The sequence below is a fragment of the Perca fluviatilis genome, chromosome 3 (genome assembly GCF_010015445.1).
Source record: "Perca fluviatilis chromosome 3, GENO_Pfluv_1.0, whole genome shotgun sequence".
Lineage (NCBI taxonomy): Eukaryota > Metazoa > Chordata > Actinopteri > Perciformes > Percidae > Perca > Perca fluviatilis.
The window spans coordinates 43,045,828-43,067,661 of record NC_053114.1 but is presented as its reverse complement, the minus strand read 5'-3'; the positions used below and the strand labels follow the sequence as shown (position 1 = coordinate 43,067,661).

General features: G+C 41.6%; 1 protein-coding gene across 1 annotated transcript in view; it reads left to right on the top strand.

The window, feature by feature from the left end:
• The window catches only part of LOC120556519 (SH3 and multiple ankyrin repeat domains protein 2-like), a 287,467-nt gene that overhangs the window by 237,526 nt on the left and 28,107 nt on the right, over nucleotides 1–21,834 (top strand). Inside the window, exons 16-19 of the mRNA XM_039796163.1 lie at nucleotides 4,285–4,399; nucleotides 15,498–15,633; nucleotides 18,721–18,801; nucleotides 18,920–18,928. Of these exons, the coding sequence (XP_039652097.1) occupies nucleotides 4,285–4,399; nucleotides 15,498–15,633; nucleotides 18,721–18,801; nucleotides 18,920–18,928 (341 nt within the window). The remainder of the gene's footprint in view (nucleotides 1–4,284; nucleotides 4,400–15,497; nucleotides 15,634–18,720; nucleotides 18,802–18,919; nucleotides 18,929–21,834) is intronic.

The window sequence follows — 21,834 nt, the reverse complement described above, 5'->3', positions numbered from 1 at the left end:
AGAGCACCTTCAAGCAGCAAAGTGTGTGACTGGAGGAGAAAACGTACCAAACAGTTGTGTGTTGGGCCAGATATAGAAAATGATAGAAAACGTATATCAACACCAACAGCTCATTGTCTGCGAAACGTGTACATTATCGGCATCATGTTGTGGTGACACAATTCTGCTTGAGTTGCAGTTGAAAAACGCTGCCTTTGGAAACCCAGCGTAACAGCTCTCCCAAAGCTAAACACACTCTTCTACATCCCAGCTCACAGTTGATGTTTGAATCTCAGCTGTGAGCTGCAAAACATGGAGGATGAGCAGGAGGAATTTTAGGCACTTAGAAGAGCTTTAGGGCACAGTAACAAAAATGACGTGTATCTCTTAAAGGTCCCATATTTTTGGCTCTTTTCAGGTTCATGCTTGTATAACAGAATTGAATTAAATAGATGAGCCCCGATGTCACAGTACCCTATCTAGCTATTTGAGTCAGTATATCAGATAATTGCATCCATAATGATAAACATAAAACTTATAGAAAATTGCAGCATATGTCGATAATAATTTGTAACGTGGAGATTTTTCACAGTCTATTTTTCTGCCATGATGGAAGGGACAACAGAACTTCTAAATCTATCTAAGTTTATGTTTACATCAGTTAATGAATACATTAAAGGTCCCATATCATGCTAATTTTCAGATTCGTACTTGGATTTTGGTTTGTACTAAATCATGTTTACATGCTTTAATGTTCAAAAACACTTTATTTTTCTCATACTGTCCGTCTGAATATACCTGTATTCGCCCTCTGTCTGAAACGCCCCGTTTTAGCGCCTGTCTCTTTAAGCCCCCCCTCCCGAAAAAGCCCGGTCTGCTCTGATTGGTCAGCATTTCTGTGTCTTTCACATCTGCACTCTCTGAGTCTCTGCACCGTCATTGCAGCCGTGGAATGACTGTAACGGCACTGTAGCGGCACTTTGTACAGTACCTATGTATAGTATAGTTGTGACATCACAACTGTACGGAAGTGATGACGGCTCGTTTAAAGGCACAGTTTCTGAATTCGGGCTGTGTGCATTTCCTTGTGGATTGAGCGTTTTGATACTTTCACAGTATTTATATAACACCTCTGTCATAAACCTGGCTGTAGGTCATGGCAAAAACTTGGAAGGGACACAAAATGGCCATAATTTAAAGTATTCTTTGCCAAAATATATATAGGTTTGAGCTAACTGACCTGCTTTATAATGAAAAAGAAAGACATGAAAATCTCACTTTTTACATTACACACTTTGGAATAAAAAAGGTTGTCGTCAAAATGCTGTTACCGTGCACTTCTGGGAGAGAGACACGCGTTTTGTAGTGAATGTATTACAGCCATGCATAAAAAGTTAACATCCTCTGTGTGTGTGTGTGTGTGTGTGTGTGTGTGTGTGTGTGTGTGTGTGTGTGTGTGTGTGTGTGTGTGTGTGTGTGTGGGTGGGTGTGTGTGCAATGGAGGTAGACGGAGTAAAGCACTTACTCTCTTATATAACACACAACTTTGGCCAAGAGAAGGATGTGTGACCAGTGTAACATGCAAATGCATCTGCCTCCCGTGGCCCCAGGTGTGTGTGTGTGTGTGTGTGTGTGTGTGTGTGTGTGTGTGTGTGTGTGTCCTGTCAGCTCTCTGCATCTCTCTGAGGACTGCAACACAGCACACAACTGTCAGTTGTGCAGTGAACTAGCACAGGCCGTCCTCACCGTTTCTTTCTCCAAAAAGCTCTTAAAGGAAAGGGGGGGTGGGGGCTCTCTCATCGCCGTGCAGCAGGCAGCTCGCCGACTCTGTCTCCAGAAGAAAAACACGTGTGCAAGCTTTGACTTCTGGAACAAAAGGCGTCTGTGTTTGCGTTAAGGCCCGGCTGTGATATTGCTCCAGATAACAATATAAGCATAAAATATAAAACCTGATTTCAAGCAAAAAAGATTGTAGTCTTTCACGGTGTTTTTTGTTTTTGCACAGGAAATAATTATCTAAAGGGATGTTTTTACAATGTTTTCATTGTGTTAAATGTATCCATAAAATGTAATGTACAATTCAAATGTAATAATGCCAATTATAGCCAAAAACGTCAAATATTTCTGCAGGATTCAAAGCTGAAGCTGGAGATCATTCAAATTCTGTATTTTGAAAAGATGTATCGACATACAAATCTAACTAACAATTAGAGCTGCAAGGGTTAATCGACTAGAACTATTAAATTAATCGCCAACTATTTTGATAATCGATTAATCGGTTTAGGGCCATTTTTATTAATAAACAAGTTAACAATTCTCTGATTCCAGCTTGCTAAATGTGAACATGTTCTAGTGTCTTCTCTCCTCTGTGACAGTAAACTGAATATCTTTGAGTTGTGGACAAAGACGAGACATTTGAGGACGTCATCTTGGACTTTGGGAAACACTGATCCACATTTTTCACCATTTTCTGACATTTTAGAGACCAGACAACTTATCCATTCATCCAGAAAATAATCAACAGATTCATCAAGCTGTCATTATCCCTTTCTCATTTAAATGACACAACAACTCCATGCTCCATGTGCACAGGATTTATCCTTTCTATTGGTGAATCACTTTTAGTGTGCTGTGCCCACGCTTTAAAAATATCCAAACTATGCCTTTAGGTTCACTTGGAGGTCAGGCGGCTGAATGTGCTGACCTACCTTCTCAATCAACAAGGTAAAGTTTGAACATTATGAGCTAACTCAAAGTTTTGCAGTCATCCTAAGATGTTGGCCTGCAGCTATTCCATTTTCAGATTTTCAATGCAAACCCACCAGAGCCAGTGTCCAGGTAAATATAATATAATGCTGTGGGAGTGATGAAGTAGGCTTAGAATCACATAGAGGAATCATAATAGATAAGAAAGTGTTCAGAGCTTCCCCTCGGCCCAGTGCTGCATAGACATATGGCGCATGTGTGTGTACGTGCGTGTGTGTGTGTGTGTGTGTGTGCGTGCGTGTAGTTTACACAGCATTTGTCATAGGGATCGACCGATACTGTTTTTTAAAGGCCGAAACCCATTATAAGTAGTTAATGAAACCGATATTTGCAACGGATGCGTTCAGCGTCACTTGCGTAACCTTTTGAAAGTGAAGTAACGTCTGATTTCAACCCAGACCACCATCTTTTTTCTCAACTCGACTGAAGTAGTTTTGGCGCCTAAACCTAACCAAACTGCGACCGTTCCACAACGTTAACGATGTGTTTAAAACTGCGTCTTTTACGTTTAAAACCGTAACCCCCACAATGCTGAAACAAAACCTACGCCCTTGCCTGCCACCACTAGGGGCGTTATTTTTATGAAACACTCCTGTATATCATAAATACATGTCCCATATCGTCGTATGGTTCGGAGGACTTGTTGTGTATATCATCTTATCTTCCACATATGATGTCTTTTTTGTGTGTTTTCTCTCATTATTGAATGAATGAAGGCGTCCACCCTGTGTTCCAAGGTTGGGTTTGACTTTTGTCTGACATGATGTTACAAGTCTGGTCAAGTTCACGTGTCAGTCCTCTGATATTGAGTATTGATTGACTGTCGCTGTGGCAACCTCAGGAAGGCAGGCGGAGAATATCACCGTCCTTACAGCCGCGGGGCCTCGAATGTGGAACGGATAACAGAAGCCCTCCGTCATCGTCGGTTCCCCTCAGCTATTTACTCACTACCCACTTTAACACTAATCAATACCTCTCGGAGAACGCCAGGGGTCTTTCACACATGCAGCTGTGTGCACACAAAGCCCACAGACACCGAAATCACACCATCTCCAGTCTTAAAATAACACGGAGTGGAAGCGCCGTTTCCTATAAATAATTTATTTATAGGTACAGCACAGAAAGAGCAGCTCCCAGAGCACACGGTGCTCAGGGAGGGGATGCTTTCTATTTTCAAAAACAAACCACAACGCAGCCCTCTGTCAATACGGCATGATGCTGGAAACCTTTTAAGATTGCTGCAGTGGCAGAAGAAGAAGAAGAAGAAGAAGAAGAAGGAGAAGAAGAAGAAGGAGAAGAAGAAAAAGGAGAAGAAGGAAATGGGGGATGTCATTTGGCGAAGCAGTCCATTCATAAAAAAAAGCTCTATCTAATGATGTCCCCATTTGAAGTTGAATGGTATGATCCACCCCCCTCCCCACAAACACGGATAACATTCACCGCTCCAACCTCGAACTGTCGCTTAGCAACCAGGAGCATGTTATGCCTCGCTGTGTGTACACAGTGATAATGCAGCTTTTTTTTCTTTTACGAGTAAAGCTCAGCGGAGACTCAGGAAACGGAGTCGGCAGCGTGGTTCGCTGGAGAGAAGCGGACATCAGGACGGAGTGAAAATGACGAGGACCGCGCGCGGCCTGGTGACGGGACTCTGAGGGTCCGAACACCGGGCCGGGGGCCATGAATCTGAAATGGATCAAGTCCGTATCGACAGCGATTCATTCAGGGGAATCGCCCCGTTGCCGCCAAAAGATCCGCCGAACGTCCCTCGTTTTCTGCCGGATGTCCCCTTCTCTCCCAGGCTGAAGTGGTCCTAACTCCGATTCTAGTCCGAATACGAGTCTGATGCTGCTCCATCGGGCTGGGATTATGGGGCGTGTTTCCGTGTCGTGCGGACGGGCGTTGGCAGTGTGTATACATGCTGATATCTGGTGATGACTCAGAAATGATGTTGGGAGACCTCAAAGATGACGACCAGTCCGAAGAGTACAAATCAAATGCAGCTTTATTTACACAGTGAACAAACTTTCATGACACTGGGACAACCATGAGCATACAGACACGTCTGCCCAAGGATGACCAACATGTACATCAGAATGAATACCTTTTAAACTCTTTTTTGTGCTTACACAGCATGAGACATCTATTTCAGTTGGAACAGTTTACTCTTAAACTACACCTTTTATGGCCGATGCTCCTAATAGATTCTCACATTCCTGGCTCCAATTCCTCTGTGTGACAGTTGTGCCCAAACTCATAATAGATTTACACATTCTAAGCTAGGTTTTACTATGAGACCATATCATCTTAAACTGACTGGTCTCTAGAAACTCCTTAGAATAGATAAAATACATTCAAACATTTGCATGCACACATACCAAACCTATCACATACGTGGTCGCGGTTTTCTGTTTTTCTCTTTTAAAATGAATGCGCTGTCGCTGCCCGATGTGAGTCGAGTGCAGATGTGAGTCGCGCGTGCTCAGATTGAAACGGTTTACTGCATAACGTGTCTTACTGAAATTTGTGAAATCCATAAAATAATAAGCGTTTCTCTTTACATAACAGATAACAAATAACAGAAGATGGTAATCATTTAAAAAATGTTTTAGCTATGATTGTTTGATTGCTAACGTTAGCTCGTAGACTGTGCGTTAGCTCAAAAAGCCGTTAGCATCTTGGAGGCTACTTGTCACAAAGTGAAGCATGCGCAACTCACATCTGCACTCGTCGCAAAGTGACGCATGCGCGACTCAAATCGGCGCTCGGCTCACATCGGGCAGTGACAAAAACGCGATGGAGGAATCTACACGTCTCAATTCTCCAGCGGCAGCCATCTTTGTTGTAAACGAATTCAACCCAAGCGCTCTATGGTGACGTGGTTGATTACGTTACTGTTGATCATCTGTCCATCATCATATAAAGCCCGCCCTGACAATTTGATTGGTCCAAACAGCTCTGGTTGGAGCATAGTTGCTCCACAACGGATCAAGTCCAGACCCAACTTCCCGACCTCAAATGTTGTGGGCGGGGCTAAGTTCCGGCTGGCATCCAGGCTACTTCTCTCCCAGATGGTTTAAAAAAGTTGTTCAACTCACGGAAGAGTCAAAATATCCCCAGACTCCTCATCCCATTTCAGATGTGGGATTAAAAGTTTTAGCAGTTGTAATTGTATAGCAACCAGAAGCCCTCACATAGTGAGCTTCACATTTGCATAATCTATATCGACGATGTTTCATTACAGGATTGTTCTGGTGCCGCTGGAGATTTCGTTGTATGTCCCTCATTTTCGGGTGGATGTCCGTCACCTTCCTCTTTCTTTGTGTTGGCGTTCTAACCTCCGGTGGATTTGTGAGGACTATGGTTAACTGCTCCTCAGATCTCTGCAGGGGAAATCCAGACAGCTAGCTAGACTATCTGTCCAATCGGAGTTTTGTGTCGCACGCCTAAAACAATCCCATCCCGGAATGCAGTGCGGACTAGCCAGACCCTCCTCCGCAACGCTGTGGAGGAAGGTCTGGCAATGCGAGACTGATATTGATCCAACAGAATTTCTAGACAAGACCCGCCCTAGGAAGCAGCCCGATTGGTCGAGGTCAGGCATTGACCTCGAGTAGTTAAGGTTAGGATAGCCTGTGTTTGTGTGTGTGTGTGTGTGTGTGTGTGTGTGTGTGTGTGTGTGTTGTGTGCGCGCGCGCCCTAACATGTACTCTCACTGTCAGTTCCATATTCAGCTACATGATTTATCAAGACTCTTCTAACTAGGACTCTGAGTCATCAGAATAAAAACTCCATCTTCTCTGCCCCCTCTCATCCTATTTCAATCCCTCACTTTATTATTCTTTATGTTTTCCTGTGTCTCTCTTACACACACAAACACACATATACACACACATTCTGTCTGTATATTTCTGTGTTTAATGAGCCTGCTTTGATGTACTACAGCTTTCTACAAGGGGAAAACACACACGCACACACACACACACACACACACAGAATAAAAAAAAACTCAGCTCCATGTTTCAAACGCTGATGAATGTTGCTCCTTTCATGTGTGGCTGAAGGCATGCAGGCATCTACAGGTACAGGTACATGCACCTGTCTCAGCCTGTGTGTGCTTGTATGTATGGTTCATATCACTTTGTTTTACTGCACAAAGGAAGGAAATACATTATTTATGTATCAGTATTTTTACATTTGTCGGTAAATGTCTTATTAGTCTCTAATGTTTCTCCTTTGTCTTTTCCTAAAGTTTATTTTGCATCTTTTGTAGGGGTGTCACCATTTCAATTTTAAATGGAAAATGAATCGAAATGAGCTTTCGGTTTTGACTTTCAAAGTCAAAAGCAGGATCGGTGGTTCCCCGTGTATTGGGGTGATATGGTAATCGTCACAGCCCTAGTTGAAAGAAAATGTTCAAATCGAAAATGTAATCGAATCGTGATGCCCCTGCTATTTATGTAGCATTATTTTAGATTTGTTTTTAAATATCTTATTTGTCTTTTCTCTTATACCTTTTTTTTTTAAATCTTAATATTTCTTTGTGATTGGCAAACCTTCAGTTTATTGTCATAAACAACAGAGAAAAGCAGAAACACGATTGAAACTATGTAATGATTATTGGAGAAGCTTTCTTCCCAATCAGCCTCATAAGTCTAGCAGAGTTTAGAAGGCCAACACAAAGAGAGAGGAAGGGGACGGACCTGTTAAAAGTTGTTAGGCCGGTGGCAAGTTGTTTTTTTGAACGAGGGCCCGGCTGAGGGCCAGTCACAGACTGATGGCACCATTGATGTAGAGCCCAATAGTTTCTGTGATAACAGAATCATGGACGGAATCGCAAAATTGTAAATTTAAAAAAGCTATAAGACAGATTCCAATGGGCCCTACGTTAAAGCTACGTCCGTTACGTTCAAGTCGTTGCCAAATGAGTTGCTACAAAGCTAATTAAGACTATCAGCTCCACACAACTCTCTCTGGATCTCTCAGTAGGACTATGGTCAGAAGATTGTGGCGTCAGGTGACTTTCCCTCGCAGAAACTCGAGTGAAGAGTCCATCATGTTTTTTTACTCCTCCGTGTCCTCCTTGGCTACTAGCAACTGTGTGTGTGTGTGTGTGTGTGTGTGTGTGTGTGTGTGTGTGTGTGTGTGTGTGTGTGTGTGCGGTGCGCGATCACGGAAGGCTTGTATCATGTGGACGTGCCGACAGTGTTGTTGTCATTACTTAGAATTCCTCATGGGGGGCGACAGAAACTACGCACCATAGCTTTAACATTTTAATTTGTTTAAAATCTGCGGAAAATTCGGTGAGATTCCGTGTGGCCGTGCTAAATGCTAACTGGAGATTTAAAAAACACTTAAAAATACATAATAATAATAATGCCCAGTGGCTTAGGCTTGGTGGGGGGAAACTTAGGCCCGGTGGGCTACCAGGCTTTCAATACACTGGGGGGGAAACCCTGTAGTACTGTTAAATAACAAGGGGTTCACTGATCTGATATCAGTACAGTATCAGTACCTCAGCTTGAGTTGAGGTACTGGGCAATTGTAGACATGAAAAGAGACATGAAAGAGGGGAGGGAAGTGCGGGGGGGGGGAGACATGCAGCAAAGGGCCAAAGGTTGGAATCGAATGCTTGGCCGCTGCGGGAAGGACCAAGCCTTGGTACATGGGGCGCATGCTCTACCAGGTGAGCTACCAGGGCGCCACTCGCTGAAATACTTTTGACACTAAACTTTTCAACCAAATTCAGTTCCAACCTGTCGAGATGTCTTTTGTAGGGTGGGGATTGATTCTTAGATGCATCGTGACTCTCTCCTGAGGCGGTTGCTCCGGCGTGTGGTCCTGTAGTTTGAGTTATGTGTGATTACTCGTCTCTGTTTATATTCCTGAAGAGGGATCAGCTGTTAACCCCCTCCCTGCCCCCGCACCCGGGATTAGCAGCGTGTCATCATAGCGCACGCCTGAATGGCTCAGATTACAATTGGTTAGTCAGATTAGCGACTGTCGGGGAACGAGTCGGGACTGTTTGCATCGGATGAGATTGGACTGAGTGATGGGCTAGATTCAGGTCGTGTTTGGCTAAATGGGCCGGATGATGCTTAATGGTGTGGAACCTTTGGAATGGTTATGATAATGGTAATGGCTTTTGAATAGGCCCTTCTGCTCGAAGCCCTGCTCTTACATCCACATGGGATAGGAGCCCTGATCTCCTCGTGTGTTCTGCATCCATATATACGTGTTTACGTGTTTGTTTTTGTGTGTGTGTCTGTCTGTCTGTGTGTGTTTGTGTAGTATTGGTTTAACTGTAAATGTTCAGCCGTAAAGCTGTTAGTTTAAAGATGTCTATTTTCTTGTAGTTGTTGGTTTCGGTAGGGCTGCTCGATTATGGGAAAAAAATATAATCACTATTATTTCAGTTAGTATTGAAATCACGATAATTTAACAGGATTACTCGTTGACTTCTGGAAAGATGTTGCAATTACTGGACTTAAAAAACTGTGGAAAAAATTAGATAAATCAACAGTAAAAAAAAAACACATACAACTGTGAAATTTGCCTAATACTTTTCCTATTTAAACTTTATTTTTTCATTCAGAACACAAGAGAAAATAAGAGTTTACTTGCAAAACGTAATGAGCTAAATAATTGTTTTTCTCGATTATTCTGTTTTTGTGATCGTTGGGAGCCAAAATCATAATCCCGATTACATTTCGATTAACAGCCCTAGGTTTCGGCACCGCTTTGACAGTTTATGGCCTTCAGCCTTCATCTCTCTGGTCCAGCCAGACCAACGATGCACCACTCACTCACTCACTCACTCACTCACTCGTAACCAATATGTGTGGTAGTGTTTAATGGCTGCATTCACACAGGCATTAATAAGTGTGGAAGCTAATTGATATCACTATACGTTTGTGTGTAGCTGATAGCTGACGCATTGTTTTTCCTCCTTAACGACGTCGTCTAGAGTTCCATTCTGTTGAATTATGTTTTTCTCTTTAACTCTATTTCCACATTATTACTGGCTAATAGGACTGGATCCGAATATTCCAATATTCCTTCAGTGGGTTCAATTTCAGACTGAAATTCACTGTGGTGTTTTGTCAGGATTAAGCTGCCAGCTAATAGTCTTTATTTGATAAAGGTAAAGATAGTAACGTTACGGCCATGCATGATGCCAGTCCAGTGAGGCGCTGGCTGGCTGGCTTAACTTAAAGGTTGACAACTAATCAATATTAATGAACTTTGCAGCTCTAGAAATACTGTATGTATAACAAAAGCATTGAGATATGAACTCAACCCCTAATTCTAAACATGTCTCTCAATCTTACAACACGCTCTTTACTGGGATTTTGGTGTGTGTGTGCGCGTGCGTGTGTGTGTGTATCCATCCTTCAAACATAGTTACATAATAGCGTGGAAAGACAGAGCAGGTTACATAAGGCCTCCCCTATAGAGAGAGAGAGTGTGTGTGTGTGTGTGTGTACTAGAAGTGTATTAGGGAACCTCAGTGTGTGTGATGGAGCACAACGGAGGAAACACAAGGTCATGGTGAAACAGCTGTTGCAGTATTTCTCTCTAATTACCAAAATGTCCGCCCTGGTGCCGACCGAGCAGCGTTTGTTAGATTAAAACCCAGAGAGAGAGAGAGAGAGAGAGAGAGAGACAGAGAGAGAGAGAGACTCTCCCTGGAGAGCGTCTGTGTCCCCTCTCTGTCTTCATCACTTGTCCTCGCCTCTCCCTCTCCATCATCCCCTACATTTTCCCTCATCCACCACTTTCGCTTTCTCTCCCTCGTCCCATCCATCACTCGTCGGTGTCGCTCCAGGCCAGTTTCTCTTTCATCCATTCATCCGACCCCTCCTCCACTACTTGTCTGGAAGAAGAGAGGAGGGGCGGAGCGGAGATGGGAGGAGAGGAGAGGAGAGGAGCAGGCCAGCAGGGCTCAGATTAAATTAGACGAGCTGTAATGAGATCAAAACCATCAATGTGGGCATGCATGTGTTTGAAAGAAAAAGTATTAAATGTGTGTGTGTGTGTGTGTGTGTGTGTGTGTGTGTGTGTGTGTGTGTGTGTGTGTGTGTGTGTGTTTACAGATGATCTGATATATGAGCCTTTTGGGTACCAACTTCATCGTAGGGCTGCACAATATGAGGAAAATACTTCATTGCGTTTATTTTTGACTGATATTGTGATATGATTCACGATATTGGAGTGAATGGTCATTTTTGTATCATTATTCTCATTTTCATTGAAAAATATATTTAAAAATAAAACGGACTTTGGCGAGGATCTGTTCTTTAGTCTGTAGGATACGACTTGTAGGCCAGGACATCTCTGCAGCACCACAATACTTAATTCAGTATAGTTTGACACATATTTTGCCTTTATCAAATATTGTTAAAAATGACAGAAAACAGAGAAAAATGTCATCCCTGTTTCTTTAAATGTCTTGTTTTGTCCATCCAAAACCTTAAGATATTCAGTTTAATATGATATAAGGACAGTTTAATATGATATAAGGACAGAAAAGAGCAGGAAGTTGCCATATGTCAGAACTGGAAACAGCTTTTTCTACCATTTTTGCATTAAAAATCACTTTTACGATTGACCAATTATCAAAATAGTTGGCGTTGCAGCTCTAGATGAGCTGTATGTGGCACGCTGGTGTCTGTGTCCTTTAACACAAGACGCACACAACACACACACACACACAAAGACAAACATATCAACGCAAAACACGAGGGCATGGCTCCAGTAAATCAAAAAGTCTGTAATCATAACCGGATTGCCGCTGAATTTTCAGCAGCAGGATTTTTTGGGCCACAAACCAACTTGTTCTGATTGTCTTTGAAGACTGACTGTGAGGGCAGCGGCCGTCGCTCCCTCCGCTGCCAACAACATGAATATTGCAATTATGAAGATTGGCAGCAGGACATGAAGAAAAGCGATAACACCCCGCCCCCACATTTGCATAATCGTGCTCAGGTTTAAAAATGAGTTGTTCAGCCTTTTCCTTGAAGTCTACTTAGTGCTGTGAGCAAGTGTCTGCAGTTTGGATCGAAGGAAAGTCACAACTTTTCCCCTTGAGAGAAAACAAAATTGGATTCTAGTGATGTCCAACCAACAGTCCAAAACACAAAGATTAGATTAGAAGTGTATTCCCGTAAAAGAAAAAAAAGAAAAGCTCAAATCCTTAAAAATTGAGAAGCTGCAACTAGATGGCATTTCTGCCTGAAAAATTACGTAAAAGTTTCTATGATCAAAATTGTTGCCGATTAGTACGTCATCGTATAATGGCCATTGTATTCAAAAAATCAATAAATGGCGGACCTGGGGGAGGGGGGTGCTATTCGAGAAAAAAAATGACATATTTGAAAGAAAAAACTGATGTGGTTCCTTGACACAAACAACTTCTTTTTTATCGTAACTTTGTTACTTTAATCTCAGAGAAGTTTTTTCTCGTAAATGTACGACTTCAATCACGGAAATTCTGGAAATTTTTTCTTGGAATATTTCCCCCATCCCCCCCCCATGCTTTTTTTATTTATTTAAAAAAAAAATGTTTACCTACAATGGCCCTTATGTTACGGTGGTCCTGAAGTGCAAACCATGACAGCAAATCCCACAACACGACAGCAATCTGCCACAACACGACAGCAATTTAACACAACATGACAGCAATCTGCCACAACACGACAGCAATTTGACACGACAGAATTTCGCCACAACTTGACAGCAATTTACAACACGACAGCAATTTAACACAACACGACAGCAATTTAACACAACACGACAGAAAGTTAACACAACACGACAGCAATCTGCCACAACACGACAGCAATTTAACACAACACGACAGCAATCCGCCACAACACGACAGCAATTTAACACAACACGACAGCAATCTGCCACAACACGACAGCAATTTGACATAACACGACAGAATTTCGCCACGACACGACAGCATTAGTAAGACTGAAACAGAAAGGGTAGGTACATATTGGACACTGATCCTCGTCCCGCTAGAAGAGCCTGGTAAGTTCTGAAAATTACATCACTTTACTGTAATGTAGCCTGTAAAACCAGGAAAAGACAACACTTGCATTATATATACTATAATATCCAAAATGTAAGACAGTATCTAGACTCATATATTTATATCGATATAATGCCCAGCCCTGGGAGTGCCCGAGGGCACGGCCCCACAGTCAAAGACTTTGGGATATTTGTACACATGCATTGTGTGTAATTGAGACACTTTTTCACATTGAAATATAATGTTAGTCCATCCCTCTTCTACCCCCGTGGATAGTCAAGTTCCTGCCTCATCATTTGTCAGTCACTTTGATGAGCTGTCTACCTGGAAATAGCACCAGTCCCAGTATGAAGCCACCACACCAGTCCCAGCATGAAGCCACCACAGGCTTAAAGTGATAAAGAGCATCTGCTGCAACGCTTTCAACATCTTTGCTGCTGCACATTCTATGTAACTGGTGTTTTGCTGCTAGCTGCCATAAACGTTAAAGGTGACCTGCCACACGTATTTCATGACTTTGTGGTAATGTCTGAAGTTCTACCATGGACTCTGTAACATTTGTTGTGGAAAAATGCCTTGGTTACCTTGTTTCAAGCCATTCTAGTTTGGTATAGAAAGCCTGCAGGAAGACTCAGCTCAATTTCTGCCAGTTCTCATTAATATTCAACAAGCTAAGCTGTTTGAATCTGATTGGCTAACAGCTAGCCAATGAGAGCCTGGCTGTCAGAATCCTTTACCCAGCGCAGCTGGGCGAGCTCATGAATAGTAATGAGCTCAGGCAATATGATGTCAGACTGACCAGCTTTTGTAATTGGTCTGATTTCTCTGCTTATTTCTGTTCAGTGGCTAGAGCTGACAGAGGAGGTAGCAGTTCATTTTCACATTCACCACATAACACAAACACATATGGACTTAACATATTAAAAAATACAAGTGAAAACGGTTTTGTGTGGCAGGGCACCTTTAAGGATTGTCTTTGAATTTGTTTTTCAGAGATGGTTTTTCTTGCATAAACGTTGATAGCCAGGCTCTGAGGAAGACTGCAGCCATTCTAATAAAAAAAAATGTCAACACAAAACTAAGCATCCTAATAAAGCCTTGAAAAATCTTTTATATCTGACATTCTGACGTTGATAAACTCATAATTATACGCTCAAAGTATGGAGTTTTTTGCTCACCTGCAGTTTTTTCTGGTAAATCAAACAAGTGGACATGATCAGTAGGGCTGTCCTCGATTAAAGAAATTCTTATATGACTATCACTCATATGACTTTATCAACTAATTGATTAGTTGATTTAATCGACAGATCAGTAAAACTGAGTTCCTCCACAAAGAATCTTGCAAAAGCACCACTTTAAATCTTGTGTTTACCAGAGATGTGCTCATGAGTCAGTCAGCCTTTGAGTCTGGACTTTAAAGATGTAGAATATGAAATCATGGCAAATGGTGTAGAGATGTTCCGATACCAGTATCGGTATCGGCTCCGATACTGCCTAAAACGCTGGTATCAGTATCGGGAGGTACTGGAGTTTATGCACCGATCCAATACCACGTACCAAAGAAAATCTACGTTAAAGTAGTTTATTTATGTTCTTTTTCCGTTATAACTGATTGTCAAACTGGAGAATAAAAGAAAGTTCTGGGGCATTCATTGTTTGTGTTTGTTCATGTTTCCCAAAGAGTTTAACCTAAGCCAGACAGACAACAAGATAGAAATCATATCACATCCATTCAGGGATAGTAGTATACAGCTGTTATACATCATATCACATCCATACAGGGATAGTAGTATACAGTTGTTAAAACATAATAAAATATGTGACACACTGGTATCATCGGATCGGTATCGGGGAGCAAAAAATGATATCGGACCATCTCTATGGTGTTAAGGGAGAAACTCAGGAGAAGCACAACTCATTTTACATACGTAAAAAGAAGGTTCGGGAGACTTAATGGAATCTGAATTGAGGAAAGAATTTAGGCAGGCAATACAGTTTAACCATGGTGTGGTATTCTGTTGTCCCGTCCCAACTCTCTGAAGTTCCTGTCTTCCTAAAGGAGTATTTAAACTCATGGATGTCCTTCTTTACGGCCAGATGTCCGTTACCTTCTGCTTTCTTTGTGTTGATGTTCTAACCTCCGGTGGATTTGTGAGGACTATGGTTAACTGCTCCTCAGATCTCTGCAGGGTAAATCCAGACAGCTAGCTAGACTATCTGTCCAATCTGAGTTTTCTGTTGCACAACTTTTGAACGCACACACGTTCCACCAAAACACGTTCCTTCCCGAGGCTATTTTGCAGAGGCACCGTGGCTCCGTCCGGCACTAAGCACCGCGCAAAAAGATTGTGATTGGTGTAAAGAAATACCAATAAACCAGAGCACGTTTTTCTCTCATCACAGAATGCTGTGTGGACTAGCCAGATCTTCCCCCGCCTCGCTGTGGAGGAAGGTCTGGCAATGCGAGACATAACATGAGTTCGTAAGCTGGAAATTTCACTACGCATGGTTTTATTTTGTTGCTCAGAAAGTTGTCAAATACACCACCAACCTAAAAGGATTGGCCAGGTTTGCTTCTTCATGCTGACACCATTTCAAATGATACAGCAGGGCAAGAACATTGTTCCCAACTTTTCTACAAATGTGAAGATGTCTAGAAGTGCTTAAGGATTTGCCAGCCATTAATGAGTCCGCTGTTGTGTGTGTGTTTTGTCAGGTGAACCAGGAGAATGTGGTGAAGGTGGGCCACAGACAGGTGGTCAACATGATCCGCCAGGGAGGCAACCGGCTCCTGATCAAGGTGGTGACAGTGAGCCGGAATCTGGACCCTGACGACACGGCACGCAAAAAAGGTACAACCTGTAGATTCTACGACAAGTAGATCCGACCAGGCAATCTGACTGGTCAGACTAGACATTTAAAAACAGTTTTTTAAACATTTGTATTCATGAAAATATATCAGGAACTACAGTGGAACACACAGAAGCTCTTCAACATATTTATAGGAAGTGATTCATCGGATTACATTTCTTTCCAACGCTCTGGAGTTAACTGTTACTGGAAACTTTTGGTTCAGATAACATTAGCTGTGCCGGTGACACGGCGCAATGTTAAAAGTAGCTGCTACATGTCAAGTTCACGGACGTACAGGAGATAAGTCTGTTAATAGAAAAGTTATTTTTTTCAGCAGATTTCTTAGTTATAACAAGATTGAGCTAGCAGAGCAGTTTAGTGTTTACATGTGCAGTATTTATTCAGTTTGGGGAATCCCACAATCTCTACGAAGCTAACGTTAGCTTAAGTTGGCTAGCTGACTAAACAGGGACCAGAAATAGTCTCTGTTGCTTGAGGTTCGTGGACGTATAGGAGCTAAATCTGTAGATAGAAAAATTATATTTTTCAGCAGATATATTGGATATAACTAGATTGAGCTAGCAAAGCAGTTTTGTGTTAATATGTGGTATTTATTCAGTTTGTGAAATCTCAACATCTCATAAAGCTAACGTTAGCTTAAGTTAGCTGGCTGACTAAAACAGGGACTTAAAATCGTCTCTGTTGCTTTTTTATTTTGAGAGTGAATTGCCCCACAATATGAACACAGTTTGATTATAACTTTTATTTTGTTGGCAACCTTTGTGTATAATCTCAATATTACACTCAATTTAACATCATATTATTGTCCCTTCAGTGATGCTTACGGACACGGTTCAAAATTAACACTCGCCAATTGCCAAATGCTGGTAAATGTTATGCTTGGCGAGTAAATCTCAGAGGGCTATCTGCCACATGACGGGTAAATGTTTGTACCAAAAAAGTTTTGTCTTTCAGTCTTCATTTTTGTGAAGCTGCAGCTACATAGACTGACGCAGACACACCGGAACGCCAGCCACCACGTCACTTCTGTTTACTGACAGGTTAATTAATTAGCCAGTATGTGCCGATTTTTGGCAGGAGTCAGCCAGCCTTCCAAAAGAAAGCATCTATTTTCCTATTTTTTTGCGTAAGTTACTAGTGGGAACAACAATCTTTGAAATTGGTCGAGAAGGCTGTGACCGGCAACCGTGAACTGGGCTGCGATGTAATTCTATACGGCAAATGTTCATCGTCAATTTCGTCCACTGAAAGTGGCAGGCCACAGGCCACTGACTGGCTCATGTTGTTATAATAAGGTTCTGACAACATTATGGAATGGAATGGACCCTGACAGAGATAGAACTTTTTTTAAAGAGTTAAATCCTCTTTGTTTAACCAGAAACAGCTCTGAAATCACTATATTATATTTATATATAAATAAACAAGTTTATCGTGTATGGAGCCAACATATATTCACGTGTAAATCGGTAAATTATGTGTCCATTTCGTTTTATTTTGTTTCTGTCGACTTTGAATGAAGTGTATTATACGATAATAAAATTTGGAGTCTGGTGGCTATAGCGATAGCAATTTCGCGGACGTTTTTATGTTCTTTTACGTTAGGATCTTACTCTTTAACAGAAAGGTCAACCTTATTATTCTAAGGTCAGACACTTAGAATAATAATCTGAGCCTGTCAGTGGCAAAACAAACACTTCTGTGGATGTAAATTGAAGGTGCGCAATTGCCCTATTAACTTTGTAGTAACATTGTAGCTTGTTTTGCTGACTGCCGACTGCAGTAGTCTTGCTTAATACTTGACCAGTGTCAAATATTGTTGTTCCCATCAATCACTTAGGCACAAAAACATAGGAACATAGGGTCCAGGTTTATATAAAAAATAAGTTACTCTTTAATTATGTAGGTATATAGGTATGTTGAAGAACATCTATAAACAGAGGGAGATATCCTGTTAAATACTGCGGTACGAATGACTGACGGTGGTGTTTAGTGTTCAGCATTGTCCCCTAATACATAAATGATGGATTAGAAAATAAAATAGTAATAAGGAGCTTCAGGTACAGAGCAAGCAGGACACCGCTGGAGTAAAATGGTGTGAGAGACCTTCTGCTGTGTGGATCTGCTAACAGCTTTACCTCCTGAGACTGCAGTGAAGCAGCATGCTGACTAATGATGTGTTATGTAATTACATTCTTCAGAGGCAGCGAGAAATCTAACTTAGTCCGTGTTCGCAATACAAACAACAAAAATAGCACAGAAGCAGAAGTTCATATATTTCATATTAAGCTGCTGAATGTCTAAAGTCAGTTTTAGTAAATGCAGCATGATTATAGCTTGTTAGATTATCAGAACTAAATCTCTCACTCATAGGCAGGAATCATGTGGTCAGGACCCACCACATCTGCAACTTTCTTTTGGTTTTTAAGAAAATGGTTTGTAAGGCGATGTTCACACTTTTTTTACAAGAAAAAGTTGACTGGGGCGCTTTTGTGATGAAAAAAAAAGCTGGCAGCGTTTTTATTCCAAAAAGCAGCTGCGAGCGTCTTTTGTTGCTATAAAAACAGCTACTGCTGCTACTCGCTACTCCGCTTGTCAATGGTCGCCTGTCAAAAAAGCGCTTGACGTAGGGCATTTTTTTTTTCAGAAAATGTGAACTTTTTTTAACTTCAAAAAAACGCTCCTTTTAAAAAGCGACTTTTTTTTTAAACACGATATACTCTGTAGGATTATAATTTAAAACAGACCCTGGCATCTTAAAAAGGGACGCCAAGTGTGAACACAGCCTAATGCTATTTTTGAGGGTTAGAAATGTAGATTTAATGGATTTAATGGATAAGAACATAGGGCATATATAAGCTTTGGCTTCAGCCTCATCCTTTCAGTCACTGTTTACTGTTTGAGTTTACACTGTGATAGTATATAATTATTGTTTTTATGATGACTGAATAAAAACTACTACTAATAAGTCATTGGTAGTTAGTTAACCAGCTTCCTCAGTCCTACTTTTCTGTTTCTGAATGAACCCTAATTTGATGTATGTATTTAAGTCTCTCTGTCTCCCTCAGCCCCTCCGCCTCCAAAGAGAGCCCCGACCACCGCCCTGTCCATGCGCTCCAAGTCCATGACCTCAGAACTGGAGGAACTTGGTAAGAGCGTCCCGCTATCCCTTTTTCTCCCAATGTCTTCGGGATGTCTGTGTCTAACAGAGTCTCTCTCTTTTTCTTCCTCTTCCTTCTTCTCATTGATTGGTTGATCTCTCAATAGTGGATAAAGGTAAGCAGTTATTGCTGCGTAACCTTATCGAGGTTCAATGTTAAGGTTTTTTTTTTTACTTTTTTTCAAGTAAAAAAAGAATTCTGCTTGCCCGAAGTCAAGTTTTTTTATTGGGACACACAAATAGTATTATTCGAAAAAAAATTGTTAGAAAGACAAAACACACGTATGAATTAGTGAAGACACTAAGTACAACCCTTTTGAACCAGGCGCCCGGCGCACGGACCCTTTTTTCTGCCGTCAAACTAGCAGAAGTGGATTTGGACACGCCCTAAACGCACCTGCACCAGGCGCTTCACGCCGTGCGCTTAGATCGTTAAAATCAGTAATTTCATTTGCCGATAATCTCTGAACTAGCCACTGAACAACAATGTCAGCTAATGCTTTTTGACACTATTAACACTATGATGGGGCTTGAGCCCCCCTAAAAAGGGTCTAAAATCGCCAATGCTTTACACACTGCTTGTGGTACTAATCCTACATTTCCCATGAACACTAAGTTGTGACGTGTCAGAGAACCGTCAGCTACTAGCTATTACAACTACCCTGAAATGGAGAAGACGAACGGAAAGGAGCCAAATAAACCCAGGAGCTGAAATTAAAGTAAAGTTAGTTAGGATTAAAAATAAAAAAAACATGGCTAGTGGAAAATCTGATTGGCTGGTAACTTGGAAAAATCTACTAGCCGTGTTGGCTGGTGATAAAAAAAAAAGTTCATTTCAAGCCCTGGTTGTTTTATTAACTTGCCCCGGGCCATCGGGCAACCCTTATTGTTGAACCCTGCCTTCAACATCTGCTTTGCTTAACTGCAACATCTGTCCGGCTCACAGCGTCTGAATGAAGCTCTTGTTCTGGCTGTGCAATTTAAGTTTCCATCATTTAAAGATTTTGTTTTGGTTTGCCTTTTAACCCTTGATGTTGTCTTCCCGTTGACCGTGCAACTTTTTGGGTCTTTTTTGGTCACAATTTAAAATTTTAACTTTTTGGTCATCTCTTTTGACACTTTTGTCACTTTTCCTGATTTTTTTGTGTCACGTTTTTTCTCACTTTTCCCAACATTTTTGTCACTTTTTTAAACGTTCTTTCATCCATTTTTATCAAATACTATAACATTGAACTGATCATTTATTTTACTTGTGAAGACAAATTTCTGATACACAAAGAAATTTGACCGGAGGACAACAGGAGGGTTAAAAAAAAAAGAAAAGTGTTTTTCGTCCCGCATCTCCTGCTGTCCTTTCACATCATGCATGAAGGACTCGCTTCTAAAGACAAACGCACCCATGAGCTGTCGCTGTGGCTTCCAACAGCTCAAACACATGACATTAGTATGCTAGTATCAACTCTAGTTTTATATACGTGTGTGTGTGTGTGTGTGTGTGTGTGTGTGTGTGTGGTGTGTGTACCACTTCACAGGACCCTCTGTGTGTTGCATTGAAAAGTGCTGTGTCATCCTAATACCTTCTGACAGACAGGGCAGTCAGCGTTTCTGAGACACATGAACCGAAAGGAGACATGGGAGAGGCCACATCGGTGCTGAACAGGCCGTAGAGGGGAAGGAAAGAAGGAAGGAAGGGCAGGATGGGAGGGAGGAAGTATGTTGGATAGAGCAGTGTTTCCCCAGAAAGGTTTGTTAGCCCGGTGGCAAGTGTCTTTATTTTCGACGAGGGCCCGGCTGGGGGCCAGTCACAGACTGATGGCAGCGTTGATGTGTAGAGCCCAATAGTTTCTCTGATAACAGAATCATGGACGGAATCGCAACGATAGCTAGGAGAGCTAATGTACCTGTTGGGCCACAGACTAAAGAAAACGTCACCACCCAAACCAGCAGTCAGTCCGACCGGTGGGGACATAATAGATTTGGTTAATCAAAGACGCTAGCAAGGCAACACCGGACAGAAAATAAGCCCAGCAGAGACGACAGATAGCTCGGACCTCCCTGTTTAACTATACCTTTTTTTTAATCTTATTTATTATTTCTAGTATATTTCTTGTATTTTTGGTTTGTGTGTGTGTGAGTGAGTATGTGTGTATGTCTTTGGTAACTTGATACTTGCTGCTTGTAACAGAGTAATTTTCCAGTTTGGGATTAATGAAGTCCGTCTATCTATCTATCTATCTATCTATCTATCTATCTATCTATCTATCTATCTATCTATCTATCTATCTATCTATCTATCTATCTATCTATCTATCAATTTGCTGCGTTCCAGACACAATTTTTAGCTCGTAAGTTACGACTTACTCACGACTCATGACTTGGTAGCATTCCATGCAACGTCATGACAAACCCTTCTAGCTAGCGTTAGCTAGTGGCTACCTAACGCTGACGTTAGCTAGCACTAGCTGATGCTAGCGATTTCTAGTCGGCGACATATTTTGGGCTTCATTTAATAAACATAACCTGTAGTAGTACACAATCGTATGTGTATTCTTTTGATTACAATGTGCGGAATTACTTTACGTTGCCTATTAATGTCTATTTATTTCTATTTCTCACCGTTAATCACCAGCGTCTGTACAGCATCGACAGGTGGTCGCCATTGTGGTTTATGTGTGTGTGACGTCAAGAACTGTAACTGGGAGTGGAACCATCTGGTACCAGTTCATGGGAGTAAGTTAGGGGTTTGACTGCCGTTCCAGGGCACTTTCACCGGTAGAAGGTTATGAAAACGGTTACGGGTTGCCTGGAATGCAGCATATCTATATATTAGGGCAAAATGATTTGGGGGGAAAAATCGAATTGCGATTTTTCTGCCAGATATTGCAATTACGAATGGATTTGCGTTTTAAGTTAAGCTAAATTTCAATATTCACTATATAACAGATAAAATCAGCAATGCGTGTTTTTCTTTTAATAAGCGTGGAACATTGAATAGTCAAACACAGATCATTTATCACAAATA